This window comes from Salmo salar, chromosome 01 (assembly GCF_965601325.2).
Source record: "Salmo salar chromosome 01, fSalSal1, whole genome shotgun sequence".
Lineage (NCBI taxonomy): Eukaryota > Metazoa > Chordata > Actinopteri > Salmoniformes > Salmonidae > Salmo > Salmo salar.
The window spans coordinates 141,521,858-141,547,853 of record NC_138291.1 but is presented as its reverse complement, the minus strand read 5'-3'; the positions used below and the strand labels follow the sequence as shown (position 1 = coordinate 141,547,853).

The 25,996-nt window shown below is 42.6% G+C and overlaps 2 protein-coding genes across 4 annotated transcripts in view; one reads left to right on the top strand and one right to left on the bottom strand.

Annotated features, from left to right (window-relative positions):
• pp2bc (Serine/threonine-protein phosphatase 2B catalytic subunit) overlaps positions 1 to 15,087 on the top strand; it is a 28,912-nt gene extending 13,825 nt beyond the window's left edge. Inside the window, exons 10-13 of one of the 3 annotated variants that reach the window (XM_014128458.3) lie at positions 7,887 to 7,971; positions 9,260 to 9,357; positions 11,204 to 11,230; positions 13,532 to 15,087. In XM_014128458.3, coding sequence (XP_013983933.1) covers positions 7,887 to 7,971; positions 9,260 to 9,357; positions 11,204 to 11,230; positions 13,532 to 13,689 — 368 coding nt within the window. In that variant the 3' untranslated portion in view covers positions 13,690 to 15,087. 3 annotated transcript variants of the gene reach the window in all.
• An 81-nt stretch (positions 15,088 to 15,168) lies between these two features.
• Positions 15,169 to 24,396, bottom strand: dmtn (dematin actin binding protein). Its single transcript, NM_001140164.1, is given in 16 exon segments — positions 15,169 to 15,963; positions 17,528 to 17,608; positions 17,735 to 17,802; positions 18,321 to 18,366; positions 18,464 to 18,504; positions 18,736 to 18,856; positions 19,068 to 19,171; positions 19,265 to 19,399; positions 19,490 to 19,534; positions 19,627 to 19,723; positions 20,041 to 20,085; positions 20,183 to 20,263; positions 20,377 to 20,448; positions 20,660 to 20,737; positions 20,959 to 21,004; positions 24,292 to 24,396. Coding segments are annotated over 15 exon segments (1,137 nt in total). The 5' UTR covers positions 20,968 to 21,004; positions 24,292 to 24,396; the 3' UTR covers positions 15,169 to 15,849.
• Between the last annotated feature and the right edge of the window lie 1,600 nt (positions 24,397 to 25,996).

Genomic DNA, 25,996 nt, shown 5'->3' with positions numbered 1-25,996 from the left:
GGCTGTATCACAACTGGCCGTGATTGGGAGTCCCATAGGGCAGGGAGTCCCATAGGGCAGCGCACAATTGGCCCAGCGTCATCCTGGCTTGGCCAGTGTAGGCCATCATTGTAAATAAGAATGACTTGCCTAGTTAAATAAATACAATTACACACCACATTTTTAACATAGGAATCACTAGAAAACGTCTTGTATGACCTCTTATACACACTATTAGGCCCAGCCTTTGGAACTTTGGTTTTCCTGGGTATGGCTGCTATATTACGATCACTACATCTGTTGGATCTGGATACTGCTTTAGAGCAGATTTCTGCAGCATTAGTGAAGATATGATCAATACATGTTGATGATTTCATTCCTGTGCTGTTTGCAACTACCCTGGTAGGTTGACTGAACCTGAACCATGTTGCATGCACTGGTTACAGCTTGAAGCGTTTTCTTGAGTGGGCAGCTTGATAAAAGCCAGACAATATTTAGGTCACCCAGAAAATACCCCTCTGTTGATATCACATACATTATGAAACATTTCACACATTATCCAGATACTGACTGTTAGCACTTGGTGGTCTATAGCAGCTTCCCACCAGAATGGGCTTTAGGGGAGGCAAATGAATCTGTAGCCATATTACTTCAACAGAATTTCCTCTCTAAGCTTTACAGGAATATGACTCTGAACATATACGGCAACACCTCCACCATTTGGCATTCCTGTCTCTTCTGAAGATGTTAAAACCATGCATTGCTACCACTGTATCATCAAAAGGTATTATCTAAGTGGCTTTCAGAGATAGTCAGTATATGAATGTTATCGGTTACTAGCAAGTTCGTTTTAGCACTTTTTGGGGTTTATTTTTTGTTGCTTTACTTGACAAGCTTATTAGAGGTAGACATGACAGTGATATTTATGTTTGAGCTGATGGTGCAGGGTGAGCTGCACACAGTGGACTTCCTTCTAAGGCAAACCGGCTCAGTGCTAACAGTGTAACTCAGGTTCATAGGCACATGATTACTGCATACAAAAGATGTAGGATTGGCAGAGGCATTCAGGGGAGTTAGAGGGCCAGAAATTAGGTTACTTACATTATGACTGCCAACGCCCGTGGGACAATGTACATTTGCAGCAGCACTACGACAACTTGGCGACTCAAGGGTAGGGATTATCTGAGCAGGGCTTGGGTCACTGATAAATAATTTTCTCAAAGCAGCCTTGAAATGCATGGACAGGGTTAGGGCTGGGTGATATGGCCAAAATATCATATTGAGGTATTTCAACAACCAAAAAATGACAATTTGACGGTATTTTATGTTTTTAAATAATAACAATAAAAAAAATATTTAAAACAAGTAGTGAGTGGTCCTAGGGTGGCAACACATATATTCAAAGTGATTTTCAATGGGTCTTTCTCCGTTCTGATTGTTTTATGCTTCAACCAAAAACAATTTTCATACATTTCTGCATTTTCTGCACTCATTTCAGATTATTTCCACACTGTCACAAAGGGATGCACGATATGGGCAAACAATCTAGGCCATATTTTTCAGCAAATGTTGCAATTGCTATTTGACTTGCGATTTAGAGCAAAACACTTGGGTGAAATGTTGTAATCATGGAAATAGAATGATTAGTCTAATTCTATAGTTAGAATATAATAGTGTGCACTTTTAATACAGTGTTTGACATGACAACGAATTAAAATGCAAGGGAGGAGTTATTGTGGCAGGGTAGGAACCAAAGTGTTGATAAGTGTTTCCTAGGGGATGCTATAATCTTTGGCTACATTTAATGTTTTCTCTTAGCTACTTCATGTAGCTAACATATTCATTCTTTGTGTATTCCTCTTTGATTTAGAAGGTACTATTGCACAAACAACATGCTGATTTAGGTCTATATCACTGGTAATACCACGCTGTATAGCTTATTACGTTTGCTCTGACTCAGTACATTTATTAGCTAGCCAGACAGCTAAAATGATTTAGCCCCAACTTGCTAAGAAAAGACAAACTAGCTGTTTGCAGATGTAACAAACACAAACTAATAGTGTAATTATAGAACTCTACTGGATTTATATTAAGTTGCAAAGTGAAAACACTATTGTTGTCATCAACAATGACCTCACCTGGCTTAACTGGTGCCTCCAGAGACAAAACCTCTCGTCACTCAACGCCTAGGTTTACCTCCACTGTACTCACATCCTACCATACCATTGTCTGTACATTATGCCCTGAATCTCTTCTACCACACCCAGAAATCTTCTCCTTTTATTCTCTGTCCCCAATGCACTAGACAACCTGTTATTATAGCCTTCAGCTGTACCCTTATCCTACTCTTCCTCTGGTGATGTAAAGGTTAACCCAGGCCCTGTAGCCCCCAGTTCCACTCCTATTCCCCAGGCGCTATCATTTGTTGACTTCTGTAACCGTAAAAGCCTTGGTTTCATGCATGTTAACATCAGAAGCCTCCTCCCTAAGTTTGTTTTATTCACTGCTTTAGCACACTCCACCAACCCTGATGTCCTAGCAGTGTCTGAATCCTGGCTTAGGAAGGCAACCAAAAATTCTGAAATTTCCATCCCCAACTACAACATTTTCCGCCAAGATAGAACTGCCAAAGGGGGTGGAGTTGCAATCTACTGCAGAGAGAGCCTGCAGAGTTCTGTCATGCTATCCAGGTCTGTGCCCAAACAGTTCGAGATTCCACTTTTAAAAATCCACCTTTCCAGAAATAAGTCTCTCACTGTTGTCGCTTGTTATAGACCCCCCTCTGCCCCCTACTGTGCCCTAGACACCATATGTGAATTAATTGCCCCCCATTTATCTTCAGAGTTTGTACTGTTAGATGACCTAAACTGGGATATGCTTAACACCCCGGCCGTCCTACAATCTAAGCTAGATGCCCTCAATTGCACACAAATTATCAAGGAACCTACCAGGTACAACACTAAATCCCTAAACACGGGCACCCTCATAGATATCATCCTGACCAACCTGCACTCTAAATACACCTTTGCTGTCTTCAACCAGGATCTCAGCGATCACTGCCTCATTGCCTGCGTCCGTAATGGGTCCGCTGTCAAACGACCACCCCTCATCACTGTCAAACGCTCCCTAAAACACTACAGTGAGCAGGCCTTTCTAATCTACCTGGCCCGGGTATCCTGGAAGGATATTGACCTCATTCCGTCAATAGAGGATGCCTGGTGATTCTTTAAAAGTGCTTTCCTCACCATCTTAAATAAGCATTCCCCTTTCAAAAATTGTAGAACTAAGAACAGATATAGCCCTTGGTTCACTCCAGACTTGACTGCCCTTGGCCAGCACAAAAACATCCTGTGGCATACTGCATTAGCATCGAATAGCCCCCGCTATATGCAACTTTTCAGGGAAGCTAGGAACCAATATACACAGGTAGTTAGGAAAGCAAAGGCTAGCTTTTTCAAACAGAAATTTGCATCCTGTAGCACAAACTCCAAAAAGTTCTGCGGCACTGTAAAGTCCATGGAGAATGAGAGCACCTCCTCCCAGCTGCCCACTGCACTGAGGCTAGGAAACACTGTCACCACTGATAAATCTACGATAATCGAGAATTTCAATAAGCATTTTTCTGCGGCTGGCCATGCTTACCACCTGGCTACCCCTACCCCGGTCAACAGCTCTGTACCCCCCACAGCAACTTGCCCAAGCCTCCCCCATTTCTCCTTCACTCAAATCCAGATAGCTTATGTTCTGAAAGAGCTGCAAAATCTGGACCTCTACAAATCAACTGGGCTAGACAATCTGCACCCTCTCAAAAATTATCCGCCGCAATTGTTGCAACCCCTAGTACTAGCCTGTTCAACATCTCTTTCATATTGTCTGAGATCTCTAAAGATGGGAAAGCTGCCACAGTTATCCCCCTCTTCAAAGGGGGAGACACTGTAGACCCAAACTGTTACAGACCTATATCTATCCTACCCTGCCTTTCTAAAGTCTACGAAAGCCAAGTTAACAAACAGATCACCGACCATTTCGAATCCCACCGTACCTTCTCCGCTATGCAATCTGGTTTCCGAGCTGGTCAAGGGTGCACCTCAGCCAAACTCAAGGTCCTGAACGACATCATAACCGTCATTGACAAAAGACCGTACTGTGCAGCCATATTGATCGACCTGTACACAGCCCATCTGTAAATAGCCCACCCAACTACCCCATCCCCATATTATTATTTTTTTTGCTCCTTTGCAACCCAGTATCTCTACTTGCACATTCATCTTCTGCACATCTATCACTCCAGTGTTAATGCTAAACTGTCATTATTTTGCCTCAATGGCCTATTTATTGCCTTACCTCCCTAATCTTACTACATTTGCACACACTATATATAGATTTTTCTATTGTTACTGACTGTACGTTTGTTTATTCCATGTGTAACTCTGTGTTGTTGTTTGTGTCACACTGCTTTGCTTTATCTTGGCCAGGTCGCAGTTGTAAATGAGAACTTGTTCTCAACTGGCTTACCTGGTTAAATAAAGGTGAAATAAAACATTCAAAAAACATTGTTAAATGCGCTGTATTGACCATGCAGACTGAAAGCAAGTGTCTCGTGGTCGAGGAACAACAAATGTGCTCCTTTAGTGAGAGGTGGCGTGGCTATGTCTGTATTGAAAGAGGCAAGGGGAGCGAGAGAAGGCTCAACTAGCTAAGTAAACTATAAAAATGGATGTTACACACGGCGTATCACATTTAACAAACCAAACATTCAAATACTGTTATAGAAGGTAAAGTAAAAACCCAAACCGGTCCGTGCATCGTAAAGTACGGTATACCGCCCAGCCCTAGACAGGGTCCAGGAGCCAAGATGATTTGGATGGACTCCCGTCTTTCCTATAGAGCATCTTCTGTTTCCAAAAGGTATCTATGAAAGTTATTAACACAGAACTACAGTATAATTTTAGCCAAGTGTGTAATGCCAGCTGAATCTGTGCTTAGCTACGTTCTGTTTATTTTTTTATTTTTTTATCCTCAAAAACTCCCCCAGTCCGTAACGATTACAAGCATACCCAACATGATGCAGCTACCACTATGCTTGAAAATATGGAGAGCGGTACTCAGTAATGTGTTCTGGATTTGCCGCGAAAATAAGACTTTGTATTCAGGACAAAAAGTGTATTGCTTTGCCACATTCTTTGCAGTATTACTTTAGTGCTTTGTTGCAAATGATGTTGCAAGCTTTCCTTTCCTTCTTTTCACTGTCAATTAGGTTAGTGTTGTGGAGTAACTACAATGTTGTTGATCCATCCTCCGTTTTCTCCTATCGCAGCCAGTAAATTCTGTCTTAAATTCACTATTGGCCTCATGGTGAAATCCCAGAGCGGATTCCTTCCTCTCCGGCAACAGAGTTAGGAAGGACGCCTGTATCTTTGTAGTGACTACAGTTGAAGTCGGAAGTTTACATACACCTTAGCTAAATATATTTAAGCTCAGTTTTTGACAATTCCTGACATTTAATCCTAGTAAAAAATCCCTGTCTTAGGTCACTTAGGATCACCACTTTATTTTAAGAATGTGAAATGTCAAAATAATAGTAGAGTGATTTTATTTCAGCTTTTATTTCTTTCATCACATTCCCAGTGGGTCAGAAGTTTACATAGATTTAATTAGTATTCGGTAGCATTGCCTTTTAAATTGTTTAACTTGGGTCAACCGTTTTGGGTAGCCTTCCACAAGCTTCCCACAATAAGTTGGGTGAATTTTGGCCCATTCCTCCAGACAGAGCTGGTGTAACTGAGTCAGGTTTGTAGGCCTCCTTGCTTGCACACGCTTTTTCAGTTCTGACCACAAATTTTCTCTAGATTTGAGGTCAGGGCTTTGTGATGGCCACTCCAATACCTTGACTTTGTTGTCCTTAAGCCATTTTGCCACAACTTTGGAAGTATGCTTAGGATCATTGTCCATTTGGAAGACCCATTAGCGACCAAGCTTTAACTTCCTGACTGATGTCTTGAGATGTTGCTTCAATATATCCACATAATGTTCCTTCCTCATGGTGCCATCTATTTTGTGAAGTGCACCAATCCCTCCTGCAGCAAAGCACCCCCACAACATGATGCTGCCACCCCCATGCTTCACGGTTTGGATAGTGTTCTTCGGCTTGCAAGCCTCCCCCTTTTTCCTCCAAACATAACAATGGTCATTATGGCCAAAAAGTTATATTTTTGTTTCATCAGAGGACATTTCTCCAAAAAGTACGATCTTTGTCCTCATGTGCAGTTGCAAACCGTAGTCTAGCTTTTTTTAATGGCGTTTTTGGAGCAGTGGCTTCTTCCTTGCTGAGCGGCCTTTCAGGTTATGTCGATATAGGACTCGTTTTACTGTGGATATAGATACTTTTGTACCTGTTTCCTCCAGCATCTTCACAAGGTCCTTTTGCTGTTGTTCTGGGATTGATTTGCACTTTTCGCACCAAAGTACGTTCATCTCTAGGAGACAGAACGCGTCTCCTTCCTGAGCGGTATGACGGCTGCGTGGTCCCATGGTGTTTATACTTGTGTAGTATTGTTTGTACAGATGAACGTGGTACCTTCAGGCATTTAGAAATTGCTCCCAAGGATGAACCAGACTTGTGGAAGTAAAAAAAAAAAAAAAAAATCTGAGGTCTTGGCTGATTTTTCTTTGGATTTTCCAATGATGTCAAGCAAAGAAGCACTGAGTTTGAAGGTAGGCCTTGAAATACATCCACAGGTACACCTCTAATTGACTCAAATGATGTCCAGTTAGCCTATCAGAAGCTTCTAAAGCCATGACATTGTTTTCTTGAATTTTCCAAGCTGTTTAAAGGCATAGTCAACTTAGTGTATGTAAACTTCTGACCCACTGGAATTGTGATACTGGGACAATCAGGCTTTGGCAAACCTCCCTGGTCTTTAAGGTTGAATCTGTGTTTGAAATTCACAGCTCGATTGAAGGACCTTACAGATAACTGTATGTGTGGGGTACAGAGATGGGGTAGTCATTCAAAAATAATGTTAAACATTATTATTGCACACAGAGTGAGTCCATGTATCTTATTATGTAACTTGTTAATCACATTTTGTATTCCTGAACTTATTTAGGCTTGCCACAACAAAGGGGTTGAATACTTATTGACTCAAGACATTTTAGCTTGTCATTTTTATTAATTTGTAAACATTTTTAAAAACAATTATACTTTGACATTATGGGGTATTGTGTGTAGGCCAGTGACAAAACATAATGTAATCCATTTTAAATTCAGACTGTAACAACCACAACAATGTGGAAAAAGTCATGTTCATACTTTCTGAAGGCACTGTAGGCTATCCAAAGTCAAACCAACTTTGCCACGATCGTACACCAGCCTGCTGAAGGTAATTGGCAAAATAATTTGGCTAACACTTCCCACCTGCGAAGGCACACATGAAATACCCAAGTCAAACCACACCCCGACACCAACTCATGTTTGAATTCAGTCATGGCCGCGAGCATTTCTTAATGATCCAAATGTAAAACGTGGCCAAATCAGGAAGGGCAGTGGCCCTATAAACACTATTCAGTCTTAAATATCTGTTGTTGCACAATACCTTATCAAAGCTTCTATTGATGCCACATGCCAGCTGAGTATCAGCTGAGCTGTGTGTGTGTTTGTGCGGGTGCACGCGTGTTCGACTTTAAAGGTGAGTCGAGACGGACTGATCTACATATCCCCTAGCATCATAAATAACTACTCAATAATATATATTTATAGGTCAGTCGGTCACAATTTACCCATGAGTTTTGATGCTCTCGAACACTGCCAGTGTGTGTCGTGATGTGCGTGTGACTATGAAGAGTAGTTTTAGTTTCACCAGTCCCTTACCTCCCCCCCTCCCCATTCCTCTCTCTGTCTCTCTCAGCTGGGACTTCTGCTGTGAGGAAGGAGGTGATCAGGAATAAGATCCGAGCGATTGGGAAGATGGCCCGCGTCTTTTCTGTACTCAGGTAAGTGTTTGTGTGCGTTTGTCTCTATACGGTTTTATTGTTGACGTAATCAACCTCTGTAAAGGTATTTTTTTATTTGATTTAACCAGGAAGGACACATTGAGATTTGAAATCTCTTTTTCAAGAGCTTCCTGGCCAAGATGGGCAGCACCAAGTCATTACACAATTACAGACAGACAACATGAAAAACTACAAGTAATTTAGTAAAAACCATAGATTTCACAAGAGTATAACAAAATCATAAAACAGCAAATTAAAAACATTGACATGTCAGGGAATCAGTCTCAAAATCCTTCATCAGTGATTTAAAAACACCAATCGGGACAAGTTCTTCCAGTTTAAAAGTATTTTGTAAGGCATTCCAAGACGATGGCGCTGAGTACATAAAAGCCCTTTTACCAAATTCAGTTTGGATATTTGGAACAGTTAGCAGGATAAAGTCCTGCTAACGAAGAGAGTACCCACCACATTTCTGAACAATAAAAATGGCCAAATAAAATGGTAGTAAACCCAAAATGTCTTTGTGACTGAGCCTACGAGTGACTAGAGAAGGCCAGCCAACCCCGGTATACAAAGTGCAATGGTGCGTAAGGGTTTTTCAGTTTAAAATAAATCTCAAAGCGCCATGGTAAAGGGTGTCAATTCATCTCAAACCATGAGTGGTAGCATTCATATATAAAATATCCCTATAGTCTAGTAAAGGCATAAATGTAGCTGATACTAGCTTCCTGGCTTCAAAAGAAAAACAGGCCTTATTACTAAAATAAAATCCCAACTTCAGTTTCATTTTTTTTGTAAGTTGTTGAATATGCAATTTAAAAGAGAGACCGTCATCAATTAAAATTCCAAGATATTTATGAGGTTACAGTCTCAATCTCATTGCCCTGACAGGTAGTAATAGGTGAAAGGTTCAGATATCTATTTCTTGCTTTAGAAAACACCATTAGTTTAGTTTTGTCAGTATTGAGGATAAGCTTCAATTGACACAAGGTATGTTGAACAGTATAAAAAGCAGTTTGCAAGTTCTGGAAAGCTTTTGTGAGAGATGAGGCACAACCATAAATAACAGTATCATCTGCATAAAAGTGAAGTTGCGCATCTTGCACATTTTTTGGGACCAAGTACAGAGCCCTGGGGCACACCATTACAGACAGTATTGATGAAAGACCTGCATACAGATTATATCTGGCCTTGGTTAGGTTCAGTTTTCAATCCAATCTTTGTACGGTGCCTCCCTTGTAACAACCATGCTTTTGAAATTGAAAATGGAATTTGTGTGTGTTGACAGAGAGGAGAATGAGAGTGTGTTACAGCTGAAGGGGCTGACCCCGACTGGGGCCTTGCCTGTAGGAGTTCTGTCTGGAGGACGGCAGACCCTGGAGAGCGGTATGTATACACATCTAAACCTACACACACACAAACATACACCTACACTCATACACTCTAACCTGAATTACTATGGCATCATGCTTTCTCTTTTGCCTGCACTCAAACCCACCAACAGACAAAACCTTCATCACACCCCCCTCTCTCGTTCTCTCTGACTCATACACCCACACTACTAAATCACTCTCTCCCTCTCTCTCCCAGAACACACACAACCTCTCACTCACACACACCAATCCCTAATCCACATTCTCCTTCAACCTACAAAAATATCTTTAAACCTCGATCAAGCTCTTAAACCAAAAACATTGCTGCACTCCTTCTGCACTAACCACTGTGACTGGGACGATCATGTGTAAATCCTAGTACTCCTGTGTCGGGGTTGAGAGGGCAGGGGGAGGTTGGGGATGTAGTTGAATGACCATTGACTGACTGGATTGATAACAAGTCACTGACTATAGATATTTACCACTTTCTAAATGCATTGATAACATACACTGCATGGCCAGTATGTGGACACCTGCTCGTCAAATATCTCATTCCATGGACATTCATATGGAGTTGGTCCCCCTTTTGCTGCTATAACAGCCTCCACTCTTCTGGGAAGGCTTTCCACTAGATGTTGGAACGTTGCTGCGGGGACTTGCTTCCATTCAGCCACGAGCATTAGTGAGGTCGGACACTGATGTTGGGCGATTAGGACTGACTCGCAGTCTGCGTTCCAATTCATCCCAAAGGTGTTTGATGGGGTTGAGGTCGGGGCTCTGTGCAACCCAGTCAAGTTCTTCCACACCGATCTCGACAAACCATTTCTGTATGGACCTCGCTTTGTGCTCGGGGGCATTGTCATGCTGAAACAGGAAAGGGCCTTCCACTAACTGTTGCCACAAAGTTGGAAGCACAGAATCGTCTAGAATGTCATTGTATGCTGTATCGTTAAGATTTCCCTTCACTGGAACCATGATAAACAGCCCCAGACTATTAGTCCTCCTCCACCAACCTTTACAGTTGGCACTATGTATCGGGGCTGGTAGCGTTCTCCTGGCATCCGCTAAACCCAGATTTGTCTGTCGGACTTCCAGATGGTGAAGCGTGATTCATCACTCCAGAGAACGTGTTTCACTGCTCCAGAGTCCAATGGCAGCAAGGTTTACAAAACTCCAGCCGATACTTGGCATTGCACATGGTGATCTTAGGTTTGTGTGCAGCTGCTCAGCCAAGGAACCCATTTCATGAAGCTACTGACGAACAGTTGTTGTGCTGATGTTGCTTCCAGAGGCCGTTTGGAAGTTGGTAGTGTGTTTCAACCGAGGACAAGACGATTTTTACACGCTTCAGCACTCGGTGGTCCCGCTCTGTGCGTTTGTGTCGCCTACCACTTTGCGTCTAGCCGTTGTTGCTCCTAGACGTTTCTACTTTACAATAAAGCACTTACAGTTGACGAGGGCAGAAATTTGACAAACTGATTTGTTGGAAAGGTGGCATCCTATGACGGTGCCACGTTGAAAGTCACTAAGCTCTTCAGTACGGGCCATTCTCCTGCCAACGTTTGTCTATGGAGATTGCATGGCTGTGTGTTTGATTTTATACACCTGTCAGCAATGGGTGTGCCTGAACAGCCGAATCTACTAATTTGAAGGCGTGTCCACATACTTTTGGCCATGTAGTGTAACTCACTACAGATTATGTTTAACACTGAATGCATTGACAACATAATTCACTGACTATATATGATGTTTAACACTCTCTGAATGCATTGATTGCTCACTGATCTGGTTCTGTTGGTAATGTTAACACTCTCTCTCTGTATGTTTTGGGCATGGCTCTACTACTCACGCTTACACAGCTACCGTAGAGGCAGAAGAGGCACGAGGTACGCAAGTCATTTGTCATCTCTCTTTCTCTCTCTCCCCTCCTCCCTCCCCAAAGTTTGAGCTTGTTGTTTATGTACTTATTACCAAGTCTACCTTCAACCCATCAGAGACTAAGGGTGAGGGGTTCTACTAAGATATATGGAATTGATTATTTGATTTGAAATTTTAAGACCCCTTGAAGTAACTCCCAAAAATATGTAAAACATTTTTTTTATTCATTATTATTTTGGGCCTTACTGCTATTAGCCTATACAAACACATTGAATAACAGATAGTTCCAGAAAAATATCAAAAAGAAGTTTGTTTTGAAGTGTCTCTCCTATATCGGAGCGATATTAGAAAGATCAGGAAGTGTTTTTAATTTTTTTGTTTTATATTTTTATGCATTAAATCGTCTCCATATATACTGTACTTGCATTCATTTTTTTTCAACGGGTACCGGGGACCTTCAGACAAGTCTTGTTGAGGCCAGTGGGCATCCCCGGGCAAAACAATTGACATGTACATGTTTGTGAGAGTCACCTTTGCACAGAGGGATCATATTAGTTTGTAGACCAAACGGTTCGGACCTTACAGACAGAAGTTGGCGGATCATCTGTACCAACTTCAGACGAGTCTGACACTTGTGGAGGTCGTAGAGCAAAATGGAGAACGCCATCGTGAGAGTTTCATCTTTCCATAATAGTTTGTAGGCCATTCGGACGCTACAGATGATTTTTTTTGTTGAGAAGACCAATTTTCGGGATGTCTCATGGTCTGACAAACACTGCTCTAGCTCTCACCTTTCAGCGCAGATGCGGAAGTCCGACATCGGCAGATGCGGTGGATTGAGTTGCATCCATTTTCTTTTTTTGTTAAACGTCTCTAGCTTATTTATTATGGTAATTTGTTTTCCCCGGGGGCGCAGACATCAACTTTAGGGGGTTTAAGGTATTTTTTTACAGAGTTAAGTGCAGTTTTGTGGACATAAAATGTTGCCCATTAGTCAGTATTGATCTACATAACCACTATGTAAACATGGTTTCTCATAAGCTATAGGAACATGCAGATTTTTTTTGTTAGCTTAACTAGCAACACAAAATATCAGGCTATTGACCTTAAAGTATCAGACTGTTTATGCCAGTTTGCGCCCATCCGCTCCCTCTGTCTCTACCCTTCACTCCCTCGTTCTCTCCCCTGCACTCCATCTCTTTTTCTCTCACCTGGTCTCAATCTCTCTCTCTTGTTTGTTTGCCCATGCTGCCTTGATGTTCTTCAAGTAAGTGTCTTACCTCTAACCACCAAGTCTAACAACTAAACCTCTCTAGTCTGAGAAAAAATAAGAAACCTGCACACTGCTCTTTCTAGTATCACAATGATACTAGCAGGAGCAGTGATACTAGCAGGAGCAGTGATACTAGCAGGAGCAGCGATACTAGCAGGAGCAGCGATACTAGCAGGAGCAGCGATACTAGCAGGAGCAGCGATACTAGCAGGAGCAGTGTGCAGGTTTCTTCTTTTTTCTCATGTTACCATGCACCTGCAACAAAGAGCTCAGATTGGCGAGTGCCATTTGAATAAAATATCAGACTACTACTTTACCATGTATTAGCGACTAAACATTACCATATTAAACTACTTTACCATGTATTAGCGACTAAACGTTACCATATTAAACTACTTTACCATGTATTAGCGACTAAACATAACCATATTAGACTAGTTTACCATCTATTAGTGACTAAACATTACTATATTAGACTAGTTTACCATGTATTAGTGACTAAACATTACCATATTAGACTATACTACTTTACCATGTATTTGCGACTAAACATTACCATATTAGACTAGTTTACCATGTATTAGTGACTAAACATTACCATATTAGACTATACTACTTTACCATGTATTAGCGACTAAACATTACCATATTAGACTATACTAGTTTACCATGTATAATCAACCTAACATTACCATATTAGACTATACTAGTTTACCATGTATAATCAACCTAACATTACCATATTAGACTATACTAGTTTACCATGTATTAGTGACTAAATTACCATATTAAACTATACTAGTTTATCATGTATTTGCAACCTAACATTACCATATTAGACTATACTTATGACCACTACCTAGTACCTTCTAGACTAGAGCCTAATCCTTCCTCTTTACCCATATACCTCCCTTACCCAGCATCATACCAAACCTAGAGTTGTATCCCCCTTACCCTCTTTATACCCTGCAACTGTGGTGTGTGTTGGGTTCCTGCACTGATGCTAAACTCTACATCTCTCCTCCAGCCATCCAAGGGTTCAACCCGCAGCATAAGATCCAGTCCTTTGAGGAGGCCCGAGGTCTGGACAGGGTCAATGAGAGGATGCCCCCCCGCCAAGATGCTCCTCCCCCTTCCAACAACCTTACAGCCAGCGCCCCACCCGACAAGAACGGGACCAACACACAGGCCTAGACACCTGGCCCACCTCCCTCACTCTGTCTCCCTCTGTTTTTCCCTCTTCTCCCTTTCTCTTGTGCCTTTCTCCCTCTCTCTGCTGTCCTCTCTCTTTTTTTCACTCTCTCCCCTTCCCTCTTCTTCGTCTCTTCTTTCTCTCCTCTCTTTTCTCCCTCTTCCTCTCCTTCTCTCCCTCTCTTCTCTCTGTGAGGGGCAGTAGGATGGGTCTTTCTTACTTGGCCTCCAGAGAATCAGTCCAACATCATGTTTATTTATTTCATCTAGAATGAATCTAATGTCATCAGTTTAAAAGTGGATCTGAACAAATGACACATGATGATTAAATCTACAGTGTACATTTCTATAAATGATACATAACGATTCAATATACAATGTACATTTCTATGTAGACTGGCCCTAGGCTGGGGCTTCACTGCCATATTAAATAAAAGGCAAATCCATTTTGTAATTTTGAGTTGATATTTGGGATAATATTCAGAACACATTTTTATCTGTTACTACTTTGTGTGCTTGGCAAAGGAAGACCTGTGCTGTAACTCATATAAAGGTCTTTACTCATCTAAGATATAAAGTATCTAGGCTATGGTACCTAAAATATGAAGTACCTACGCTATGGTGCCTAAGATAAAGTACATCTGCTGTGTCTGTTCGTGTCCCACCCAAAAAGAGCAAGCAAGAGCACTTGAATAAAAAAAAAAACGAGAAATCGATTGGAACCTCCATTGCATTAAATCCATCCTTTCTTATGCCAATGATAGTGTGACAGAGTATTGACATTTATATTATATGTACATTATAAATGTTCCCTTCTCTCAATGTGATTTTGACTTTGTTTTTATTATTTTTTTATTTTTACGAAAAGTAGAATTAGGCGTTATACCTAGCTCAGCCAGGGGGAGGGGTGAAGTAAAGATGAGTTGTCTCTTTTTGAAGATGTCAGTTGGTTATCAGTGGAGGAGTTGAAGATTGTGTATGAGAGAGAGAGCGCGAGATGTATGAGTGAAAGGTTTGTGTGTGGAGAGGATGGTGGTAGGTGGATGATGACTAAGTGGAGGCGAGTCGGTGAGACGAGTGGCTGTTTGGAGTGTGGGTTTTTGGATGGGGTGGAGGTATTGGGGGTTGTGGGGGAAGGGGGGGGCGTTAATAAAGAATGGTGTTGTGGAGGTGTACTGTATGTGAGGGGGTGGGAGAGGGGGGGCCGGGGCCTCATTTTGTTTCTGACTTCTGTTCCAGCTCCTCAACATATCTCACAGAATGTACAGAGATTGTTTAATCAAGGTTTTTCTTAATAGCTGAATAAAAAAAATATATGTTTTTTTGTCAAGTACTTGTACTGCGAGGCCTCTGATTTCTGTAGATGTATCACTCCATTCAATAAAAACTGAAAAGGAACAATTATGTTAACTTGTAGAATTTGTTGAAAATACGTTTTTTTTATATATACATTTAGCATTCTACAAAAAAAATAAACACCGCTTTATTTTATTCATATTTTATTCATTTTCTAAATTCAGCATATACACTGTAGGGTTGGGAGGTAGGGGTTATGGGTCTGGTCCTGGGTTCGATGTGGGATTGGAATGTAAGTAATTCCTGATGTTCCACAGGGATAAAAGATTGCTCTACTGTTTTGCGAGACTAAAAGATATAATCATATTCAAATAAATAATCTCAGTCAACCTCAATCTTGGGTAACACATTAACATGAATATAGAACTAATACGTTACAGAAGACAAAGATCCCAATCGGTCAATCATAAATCACATTTACAAAATCTCTGATAATGTACATGGATTTATCATGAAAATAATATTTCCAGTTTCTGAGTGTAATAAAAGCCGTAATATGTATTGTGTGAGTAGGTGGTTGCGTCTGTGTATGGGGGTAGGGAGGCAGTAGATACTAGGAGATTCTCATTGCATATGATAGGGATGGTTAGGGCCAGGCTTGTCTCTGTACTGATGCTCTATAGTAAAGCTAGTGGCGACTAAAGGATACGAAGGAACATACAGATAGAAGAATATGTGTATGATATGATATAGGGTAAGTTAGTATGTGATATGGGTAGTTAGGGAGTGATAGTTTGTTGTGTGGTATTCTTCGTTAGGCAGTGCAGCGGTTCCTGTTTCCTGTCTGACGGATAAGGTCACTTCCTGCTAGAAAAGTTGAACGTTTTTCTTCAGATTATTTCGTTTCCACAGCGACAGGCGGTCGAACTCAGCAATGGGCATTCCGAACAGACGCTCAAAGTCCTCAGGAGAAAGGTGTCTCTGAGGAGAGAACACACAAACACTTAGTAACATACACACACAAACTAACACATTTCAGTAGTAACACATATGACATATGTCCAGTTGAAGTCAGAAGTTTACATACACCTTAGCCAAATACACTTAAACTCAGTTTTTGACAATTCCTGACATATAATCCTAGTAAGAATTCCCTGTCTTACGTCAGTTAGGATCACCACTTTATTTTAAGAATGTGAAATGTCAGAATAATTAGTAGAGAGAATTATTTATTTCAGTTGGGTGAATTTTGGCCCATTCCTCCTGACAGAGCTGGTGTAACTGAGTCAGGTTTGTAGGCCTCCTGCTCGCACACGCTTTTTCAGTTCTGCCCACAAATTTTCTATAGGATTGAGGTCAGGGCTTTGTGATGGCCACTCTAATACCTTGACTTTGTTGTTCTTAAGTCATCTTGCCACAACTTTGGAAGTATGCTTGGGGTCATTGTCCATTTGGAAGACCCATTTGCGACCAAGCTTTAACTTCCTGAATGATGTCTTGCGATGTTGCTTCAATATATCAAATATTTTCCTCCCTCATGATGCCATCTATTTTGTGAAGTGCACCAATCCCTCCTGCAGCAAAGCACCCCCACAACATGATGCTGCCACCCCCGTGCTTCACGGTTTGGATGGTGTTCTTCGGCTTGCAAGCCTCCCCCTTTTTCCTCCAAACATAACAATGGTCATTATGGCCAAACAGTTCTATTTTTGTTTCATCAGACCAGAGGACATTTCTCCAAAAAGTACGATCTTTGTCCCCATGTGCAGTTGCAAACCGTAGTCTGGCTTTTTTATGGCAGTTTTGGAGCAGTGGCTTCTTCCTTGCTGAGAGACCTTTCAGGTTATGTCGATATAGGACTCGTTTTACTGTGGATATAGATACTTTTGTACCTGTTTCCTCCAGCATCTTCTCAAGGTCCTTTGCTGTTGTTCTGGGATTGATTTGCACTTTTCGCACCAAAGTACATTCATCTCTAGGAGATAGAACGGTGTACTTCCTGAGTGGTATGACAGCTGCGTGGTCACATGGTGTTTATACTTGCGTACTATTGTTTGTACAGATGAACGTGGTACCTTCAGGCATTTAAAAATTGCCCCTAAGAATGAACCAGACTTGTGGAGGTCTACAATTTTGTTCTGAGGTCTTGGCTGATTTCTTTTGATTTTCCCATGATGTCAAGCAACGAGTCACTGAGTTTGAAGGTAGGCCTTGAAATACATCCACAGGTACACCTATCAGAAGCTTCTAAAGCCATGACATTTTCTTTAATTTTCCAAGCTGTTTAAAAGGCACAGTCAACTTAGTGTATGTAAACTTCTGACCCACTGGAATTGTGATACAGTGAATTATAAGTGAAATAATCTGTCTGTAAACAATTGTTGGAAAAATGACTTGTGTCATGCACAAAGTAGATGTCCTAACCGACTTGCCAAAACTATAGTTTGTAACAAGGAATTTGTGGAGTGGTTGAAAAACGAGTTTTAATGACTCCAACCTAAGTGTATGTAAACTTCCGACTTCAAATGTACATGCACACACAAACCTCCAGTCTGGTACGGTCCACGCCCGGCGGAAGCTTGCAGCGCCCTCTATGGGTGACTATGAGCATTTCATATGGGTAGATCTGAGGAGAAAACACAGTGCTGGCTGGGTCTCTTTTTTTTTTTACATGCAAGAAAGAATTTAGTATCTTAAAGAAATCTCACTGTGATTTTAGTGGGGTTTTGTCTGTGTGCATGTTAGTGCTCACCGTCTGTTCCAGCATACTTGGCAGTGAGTTTCCTCTGTCCATCCTTTCCCGCGGTGCCTCGCCATTCTACACACACACACACACACACACACACACACACACACACACACACACACACACACACACACACACACACACACACACACACACACACACACACACACACACACACACACACACACACACACACACACACACACACACACACACACACCGTTAGTGAAATCCAAAATGCACTATAGATAGATATGACTTCAACAGAGGGAAGAGGTCGCTTTGAAATCACGTCCGGGATTCAAACGGATCGTGCTTGTAGACAACGCAGACATCGGTTCAATTAGAAATTGCCTTTAAAGGTCAAGCATGCTATAACGCAGATCTAGCGCATATCGAAATGGATCTCGGCCTAACCTCTTACCTCTTCAGTTGCACAACACGACAGGGAGAGACAAGAAAAAGGAGAAAGTGAAATAGTTATATTCATACATAAATATAGACTTAAATATATATATATATTGGCGAACTTGCTTGTGTGGGCCCTACTTCACTACTACAAGTGCTTTTGTAACACATGCTAATAGCCTACCTGCTCTGCCCTGATCCCCCTCTATAGCAAACTCTGCTGACTGCATCTGCATAGAAGTAACACGCGTAAGTCATCACAAACAAACACACACACGTACACCCACTGCAACGCACGCACAAACACACACACACACACACACTCACCCTGGTCAGACCTGAGTGGGAGGAGGACTTCAAGGAGGAACCTGTAGTAATCAGAGCAACCAATCAGAATCAGGTTCTTACACACACGCACACACACACACACACACACACACACACACACACACACACACACACACACACACACACACACACACACACACACACACACACACACACACACACACACACACACACACACACACACACACACACACACACACACACACACACACACACACACACACACACACACACAGAGGACTGTAACTTACTGGTGTGCATGTGCGTTCTGTCTGGCAGTGACTGAGTCTTCCTGCGTCCAATGCCAAGTAGAGCCTTCTCCTTTTCCTCCTTCTCCTCCTTCAGGATCAGCCTGCCCAGGTTAGACTTGATCTGGCACACCCACGTCACACACACACAAGCAAACATGTGCATGCAGACATACACACCATCAATCAATACATATTGACTAGTGAAGACGGTTACACTTCCTATGATAATATGTTTTGCATTACAATGCATTATACATAGCTGAAATGGCGTTATGAAAGCACTTATATAACATGACGAACATGACGAAGACGGTCTCCGTGGGATGGGTTACCTTGTGGAGCTCCTGCTCCTGCAGTGTCTTGGCATCATCAGTCAGGTCTTCAAATTCATCCTTCCCCTCTTCCTCTTCCTCCTTCTTCCTCCTCCACTCGATCTCTGTGGCAACAACAGGAGAGATTAGACCACACACTACCAGTACCTCTCCAATCACATTCGCGCGTGTCCGTGCGGCGTGCGTGTGCGTGTTACCCATAGTAGCCAGTGAAGGAGGACAGGGCCAGTACTCTGTCTCTATCTTTGAGGGCAGATTGGGGTCTGGTTTCTGAGCTGCTGGGAACATAGACGACTGGATGATGCTGGCCATCACGTGCTGCTTGCTGACCTCTACAGAGGCAGAGAATGAATTAGACACACAAAGACACACACACACACACTCTTAGAATTATCAGACACACACAAACAAATATACTGTACCCTGTTTAAAATTAGGCAACTTCTTGTAGATGTTGGCACCATTATCTAAAATAAAACACAGAATTAGAAAAGTAGATGTGTGTGTGTTTATGTGTGCAAGTGTGTGTGTGTGTGTGTGTGTGTGTGTTTGTGTGTACCTGGCGTGTGGAAATGTTGCTGTACAGGGGTGGCTGTCTTTCGGAGCTGCAATGTAGAGCCTCCTGGAGACCCTCCCCCCTCTCTATACTCCTTCAGCTGAGAGAAGAGAGAGAGAGAGAGAGAGAGAGAGAAGAGAGAAAGAGATATGGAAAGAGAGAGAGAGAGAGAGAGAGAGAGAGAGAGAGAGAGAGAGAGAGAGAGAGAGAGAGAGAGAGAGAGAGAGAAGAGAGAAAGAGATATGGAAAGAGAGAGAGAGAGAGAGAGAGAGAGAGAGAGAGAGAGAGAGTTACTACTGCTGGGTAACTGGATGAAAAGAAAGACCCACCCAACACAGAGAAATAAAGGGAGGAAGAAAGGGGGGAGAGAAGAAGGGGAGAGAAGGAGAGGGAGAGAGGGTCGCAGAAGTGTCTTACCTCAGGAGAGGGAGGAGGAGAGATGGAGGAAGGAGAGAGGGATCTCTGGAGAAGGAAGAGGAGAACACAGTCACATCCCACTCTCCTCCCTTTTTACACAGCCTTTATGAGTTACTTACTCTAACACGAAGTGTGTGTGTACCTCTCTACGGGGCGTACGCGGCGCGTCTAGCGGTGAGAAGGTGAGGTGGGGTTGGTAGGTCATCAAATCTGGTCTCTCCACCTACAGAATAGCACAGACAGCGTTGAATCACAAACACGCATGTACACATGCACCAATAAACCACACACACACACCCCCCACACAAAAACCATGTACACACACACAGACCCTACCTGTAGAATACTTTTATCTCTGGGCAGAGCAGCAAGATCCCTGTACTCCACCACTTCGTCATTCACACGGGCCTGGAGGAATAGCAAGAAAGTGTGTGTTGGTGCAGTGTGTGTGTGTGTGTGTGTGTGTGTGTGTGTGTGTGTGTGTGTGTGTGTGTGTGTGTGTGTGTGTGTGTGTGTGTGTGTGTGTGTGTGTGTGTGTGTGTGTGTGTGTGTGTGTGTGTGTGTGTGTGTGTGTGTGTGTGTGTGTGTGTGTGTGTGTGTGTCTCTCTCTCTCTCTTACCATGATGCTGGGTGAGCCAGGAGCACTTGGACCCCGCAAGGAGGAGGATATGCTGCCCGGGGCTGGCCGTCCCTCCACCTAGACACAGACATTATAAATCACACCTAACCCCTCCCTCCACCTACACAGAGGAAGACGTATGTGTGTGTGTGTGTGTGTGTGTGTGTGTGTGTGTGTGTGTGTGTGTGTGTGTGTGTGTGTGTGTGTGTGTGTGTGTGTGTGGTGTGTGTGTGTGTGTGTGTGTGTGTGTGTGTGTGTGTGTGTGTGTGTGTGTGTGTGTGTGTGTGTGTGTGTGTTACCTTCTGCATGATGGTGAAAATCCCTCCTGTGGTTTAAACCAGATGGCTTTGAGAGAGAAAATAGAGGGAGGTTAGGAGAAGCGGAACAACTCAGTGATGTGGATAAGGACCAAGATTCATAAAGCCCTTCTTTCTGATGGAGGATATTGTTGCCACTGTGAACTGCATCCACAAGCTCCTCACAACAACATCCCACTCACACTGTCTCACACACACACCGCCCAAAACCACTGCCCTCAATAGTCACTCGACATAGTGTGTGACACACGCACCCTCTGGCTGTACGTGATGAAAACAAAGATTCTCTTCAGTGGCGGTGCGTGGGTAAAATCAGCGGGGAAGTCTAGCCAGAAAACAAAAAGCCATATTACAACCATATGCCTATCGACCGTGATATATAGGCCTAAAGGCCGAGACAATAAGAAGACACCGTGGAATAAATGCAACCACACCTTTGTTTCATCACAAAACAGGAGAACAACTTCTGTCCACAAAGCACAACGAGATGCAACAATTCAAGTTGTTTCTGTCAATGACGTATTGCTCTTGATGTAATGTGATAGGAGTGATGCCAAATCCAAAATGGCTTCCCTTGACAGCTCATTCAGTTTAGTTCAACGCTGATTGGCTGTTATTTTATACTGTTTTTATTAAGGGAGGCCAAATGCTCGCTGGCTTCCCTTGCATTCAATGCTATGGACAGCAACAATGTCATACTCAGATAGATGGCCTACACATACAGAGACAGCGATGTTTCGCTCGCTCAGATGCTTTCTACGGTGAGATACATTCAGCCTCCTGCAAATTGAAGTAAAATTATGAAACACATAGAGACGAAAGATAAATTATTATTATATTTTTTTTTTTGGCATGCTAAGTTAACATATGGAATTATTTTAAGATGGTCATACCAAGGATCATTTAGCTATTTTATTTTTTATTTTAAGACCCCTTAAGGTACAAAAAAATATGTACAAAAAATATTTGATGAAACACTGAATTTGGTCTTACTGCTATTAGCCCATAGAAACCTATTGAATAACAGATTCACCACATGGAACAACAGATAGTCTGAAAAAAATGTAAAGGAAGTTTGTTGTGAAGTGTCTGTCCTATATCTGAGAGAAAAAAAAGAAAGATCAGGAAACAACATATATTTTTACACCTATTTAACCTTTTATTTTAGGCACTTAACTACTTCCATTCATTTTTTCAACTTGTACCGGGGTATCTTCAGACGAGACATGTGAGGCTTGTGTTTGTCCTAGAGCAAAACAACCAACATGTACGTCTTCGTGAGAGACTCCATAGACGGGGTCATAATATTTTGTAGGCCTAACCGGTCGGCCCGCTGCAGACGTTTTCGTGAGAAGACCCATTCGGGATGTCTCATGATCTGACAAACACCGATGCAGCTCTGCCACCTTTCACAGCAGATACGGAAGGGCGACATCGGCGGATGCGGTGGATTGATGCATCTAATGCAACGAAATAGATATCTCTAACTTAAACCAACGGATTTTGATGGGGATTTTTGTATTATGTTACTTAGATTTGCACTGTGGATCGGACATTGGCTCTAGGGGTTAAAGAAAGAGATAATGGTTGAGAGAGAGAGGGAGAGAGATGAGGGAGAGCGATTTAAGGAGGAGAGTGGGAGTAGAGAGATGAAATCCTCTGCTGAAGGATCTATTCTTCCTCTTACCCTCCTTTCCCATCCATCTCTTACTCCCCTTCCTCCCTTTCTCTCCCTCTCCCTGGCTAGGTTCTGGTTTGCCCCACCTTCTCTCCGAAGTGCACTTGTTTGTCAGATTTTTTAAACCAGTCCATTCCTTAAAGATTCAGGCACCAACCTCCATCCTTCCCCCTCCCCCTCTCCTGCCTCCTCCCGCTCTCTCTCTCTCTAACTGAACTGTTTATCAGTCCTGCCAGTCAAGCCGACGCCCAGCCAGCCATCACCACGGTTACACTCCCCACACTGGGGATCATCACTTTGGAGAGGCCACCTCTCTTTTGCTTTCTCTCTCCCTCTGGCTTTCTATCTCCCTTTCTCTCTTCCCCTCTTTCTCTCCCAGTCCCTCCTTCCACCTTTCTCACACACACAAACAGACAGACACACACACACACACACACACACACACACATTGATACAGTGTGTAGACAGCAGTGTGGGGCAGCTCTGAGCTCTCTGCCAACTGTGTGAGCAGATTAATATTGATCTATTGGGATCTGTCCTGAGATCTGTTGCTCTGAGAGTGGATCCGGCTTAGGAGATCTATAGGGAGCAGGCAGGCCGCAGACGCTACAGTAAAATATAGATGGGGTCTAGTCTATAGGGTAATAGAAGAGCTAATAGCTCCACCTTGCCCTACTTATAGGCAAGTTAGATTGTTTTTGCAACATTGCTTATACCTATCCAATCTGTTCAGATCTATAGGGGGTTAAGGGTTGTTTGTTTGTGGACAGTGCCCTTGAGGACAGACTCAAGTTCCCAACTCTGCTCACAGAGGAATTTCCTTTAGAACCACATCCTGCATGGCCACTGCCCAAAACAACACACACTTTCTCCTCTCTCTCTTTCTTTCTCTCTCTGTCACAATTCCATGGGCTTTATTGGCATGGGAAAAATATATTTCAATTGCCAAAGCAAGTGAAATAGATAATAAACAAAAGTGAAATAAACAATCAGAAATGAACAGTAAACTCTCTCTCCCTCTCTCTCTCTCTCTCTCACACACACACACACACACACACACGCACAAACCCACACAAGGTCTAATTAGGCACAGTCAGATGGCTGGCCTGGTTTGAACGCGTAGTGCTCGCAATAGAGGGGCCGCGTAAACATGCGCAGCATGCATCATCACCGAGTGGGCTGGCTGGTGCCCTTGTCTGATTAAAGATACAGTTTGGAGTTGCTTTCAAGGAGTCATATTTGCTATGATAAAGATGTATAACAATATAGCCTCAAAATAGATAACGGACCAGATGAACATAGGCTGCTATAAGCTAAATGAGCCTATTAATAATACATCATGTAAGCCTATCATATTATAGGCTCTCTATCCAATAAGACTATAATAATCACGTCATACGGCTTTCCGTCGATAAATGCGCACGAGGGGGAATGAGACAAAGAGCTGGCCGTAGCAAAACAATATGCTTGAATTATTTACATGAAATGTGCTTATCAGCCCGTATGATAATACGATATAGGTCATTATTTATCCTTCCAGGACGCCCTCGGGCCAATAGCCCTAGTTGATTTTCAAATGCAATGGTTTTTTTTAAACGTGCCTAATAATACAATAAAATCAAATAATCCGATTTTACCTGCGATTCAAACCGATCGATCCGCCGTCATCAACAAAATAACACCAACTATAATGATGGGAACAGATCAAGCATGCCAGAATCCCATCAGTCGCGTGCCATGGGCGAGAGGCTTTCGGGTTAACGGCGCTCCTAGACACGGATGACGGTGGAGGAAGGGAGGATGTACGCGTGCGTGAGTGCGTGTTTTAAAACGGGGCTTGGGCTGCAAAGAGACAGCCCCTGGGCTGCATCTCAATCTAGTAGCTTCCTCCTCTCCTCTCTTCTTCTATTCTCTAGTCTTCCATCATCCCCTCCCAACCAGTGGCGGTTGGTGTCATTTCAGATGAGGGAGGATGATTCTGTTTTTTTATGAGCATGGCCTTATTTCTATTACATTATATTAGATGACTGTCATTCATATTCCATTAACCCAGCTCAATGTAACATCAACCGGTTTAGTCTACTACATGATACTCAAATGTACCCTGTACCCATCATGAGGTTTCTACAACCTAGCCTATGAATGTAAGTTTACAACATAGAGAATTTTGAGTACTCAAGGTGACAGACAGTGACACATTCAATACCGCCTTGCACACTCTTGTCTGCATCTAGCTGATCTAGACAGTAATCATTAGTTCAACAGTTGCAAATGTACATTTCTATTGGACAAATTCAGGTATTTTTATCTCAGTTTCGTTTCATTTGCTTCCGCTGAAGCATTTTTTTTTCTACAGAATCGGCGGAATGAATACACCCCTTATCACACGCAAACACAGTTCACTTTCATAGCAGCCACATAAAAACAGTGCCATCACGTTGCTCATTGTATATATAATTCCTTCTCGCAGCTATCTACGCTCTCTCCTCCTCTCACCTTTTCCCTTCGCTTGTGTGACCAGCCGAAAAAAACTTTCCAAGCCAAGCCTTCATATCATGACCGCTACACACAGCCTACATCATTGTCAAGTCATAGTCAAAATAGCTACTAGAACTAAAGCGTTAGTAAACCCATTAGCTACAATTACGCATTAGTCTACAGCCAGAAAGCAGTTTAGCAGTTACACCGATGGGCCCCGGTGGCAATAAATTAATAGAACCAAAAGCTTACCTTGACTTGGAAGAGTTTCAGTGTTGGATAGCCATAGCCAGCTAGCTAACATAGCATCCCTCTCTGTTTGAGCAGGGTGATTGAGTAGGCCTAACTAGCTAGGTGCATTATTTCGCTAAGTCAAAGTAAAAGTTTAAAGGGATCAGTGCATTTTATGCACTGCAGTGCTAGCTAGCTGTAGATTATGCGTTCAGTGTTCATTCTCTGATATTTTGATTGGGTGGACAACATGTCAGTTCATGCTGCATGAGCTCTGATAGGTTGGAGGACGTTCTCTGGAAGTTGTCATAATTACTGTGGAAGTCTGTGGAAGGGGATGAGAACCATGAAGCCACTTCTAAAGGACACCAATAAGAAGAAGAGACTTGCTTGGGCAAATAAACACAAGCAATGGACATTAGACCTGTGGAAATCTATCCTTTGGTCTGATGAGTCCAAATTTGAGATTTTTGGTTCCAATCGCCGTGTCTTTGTGAGACGCAGAGTAGGTGAACGGATGATCTCTGCATGTGTGGTTCCCACCGTGAAGCATGGAGGAGGAGGTGTGATGACGTGGGGTGCTTTTCTGGTCACACTATCAGTGATTTATTTATAATTCAAGGCACACTTAAC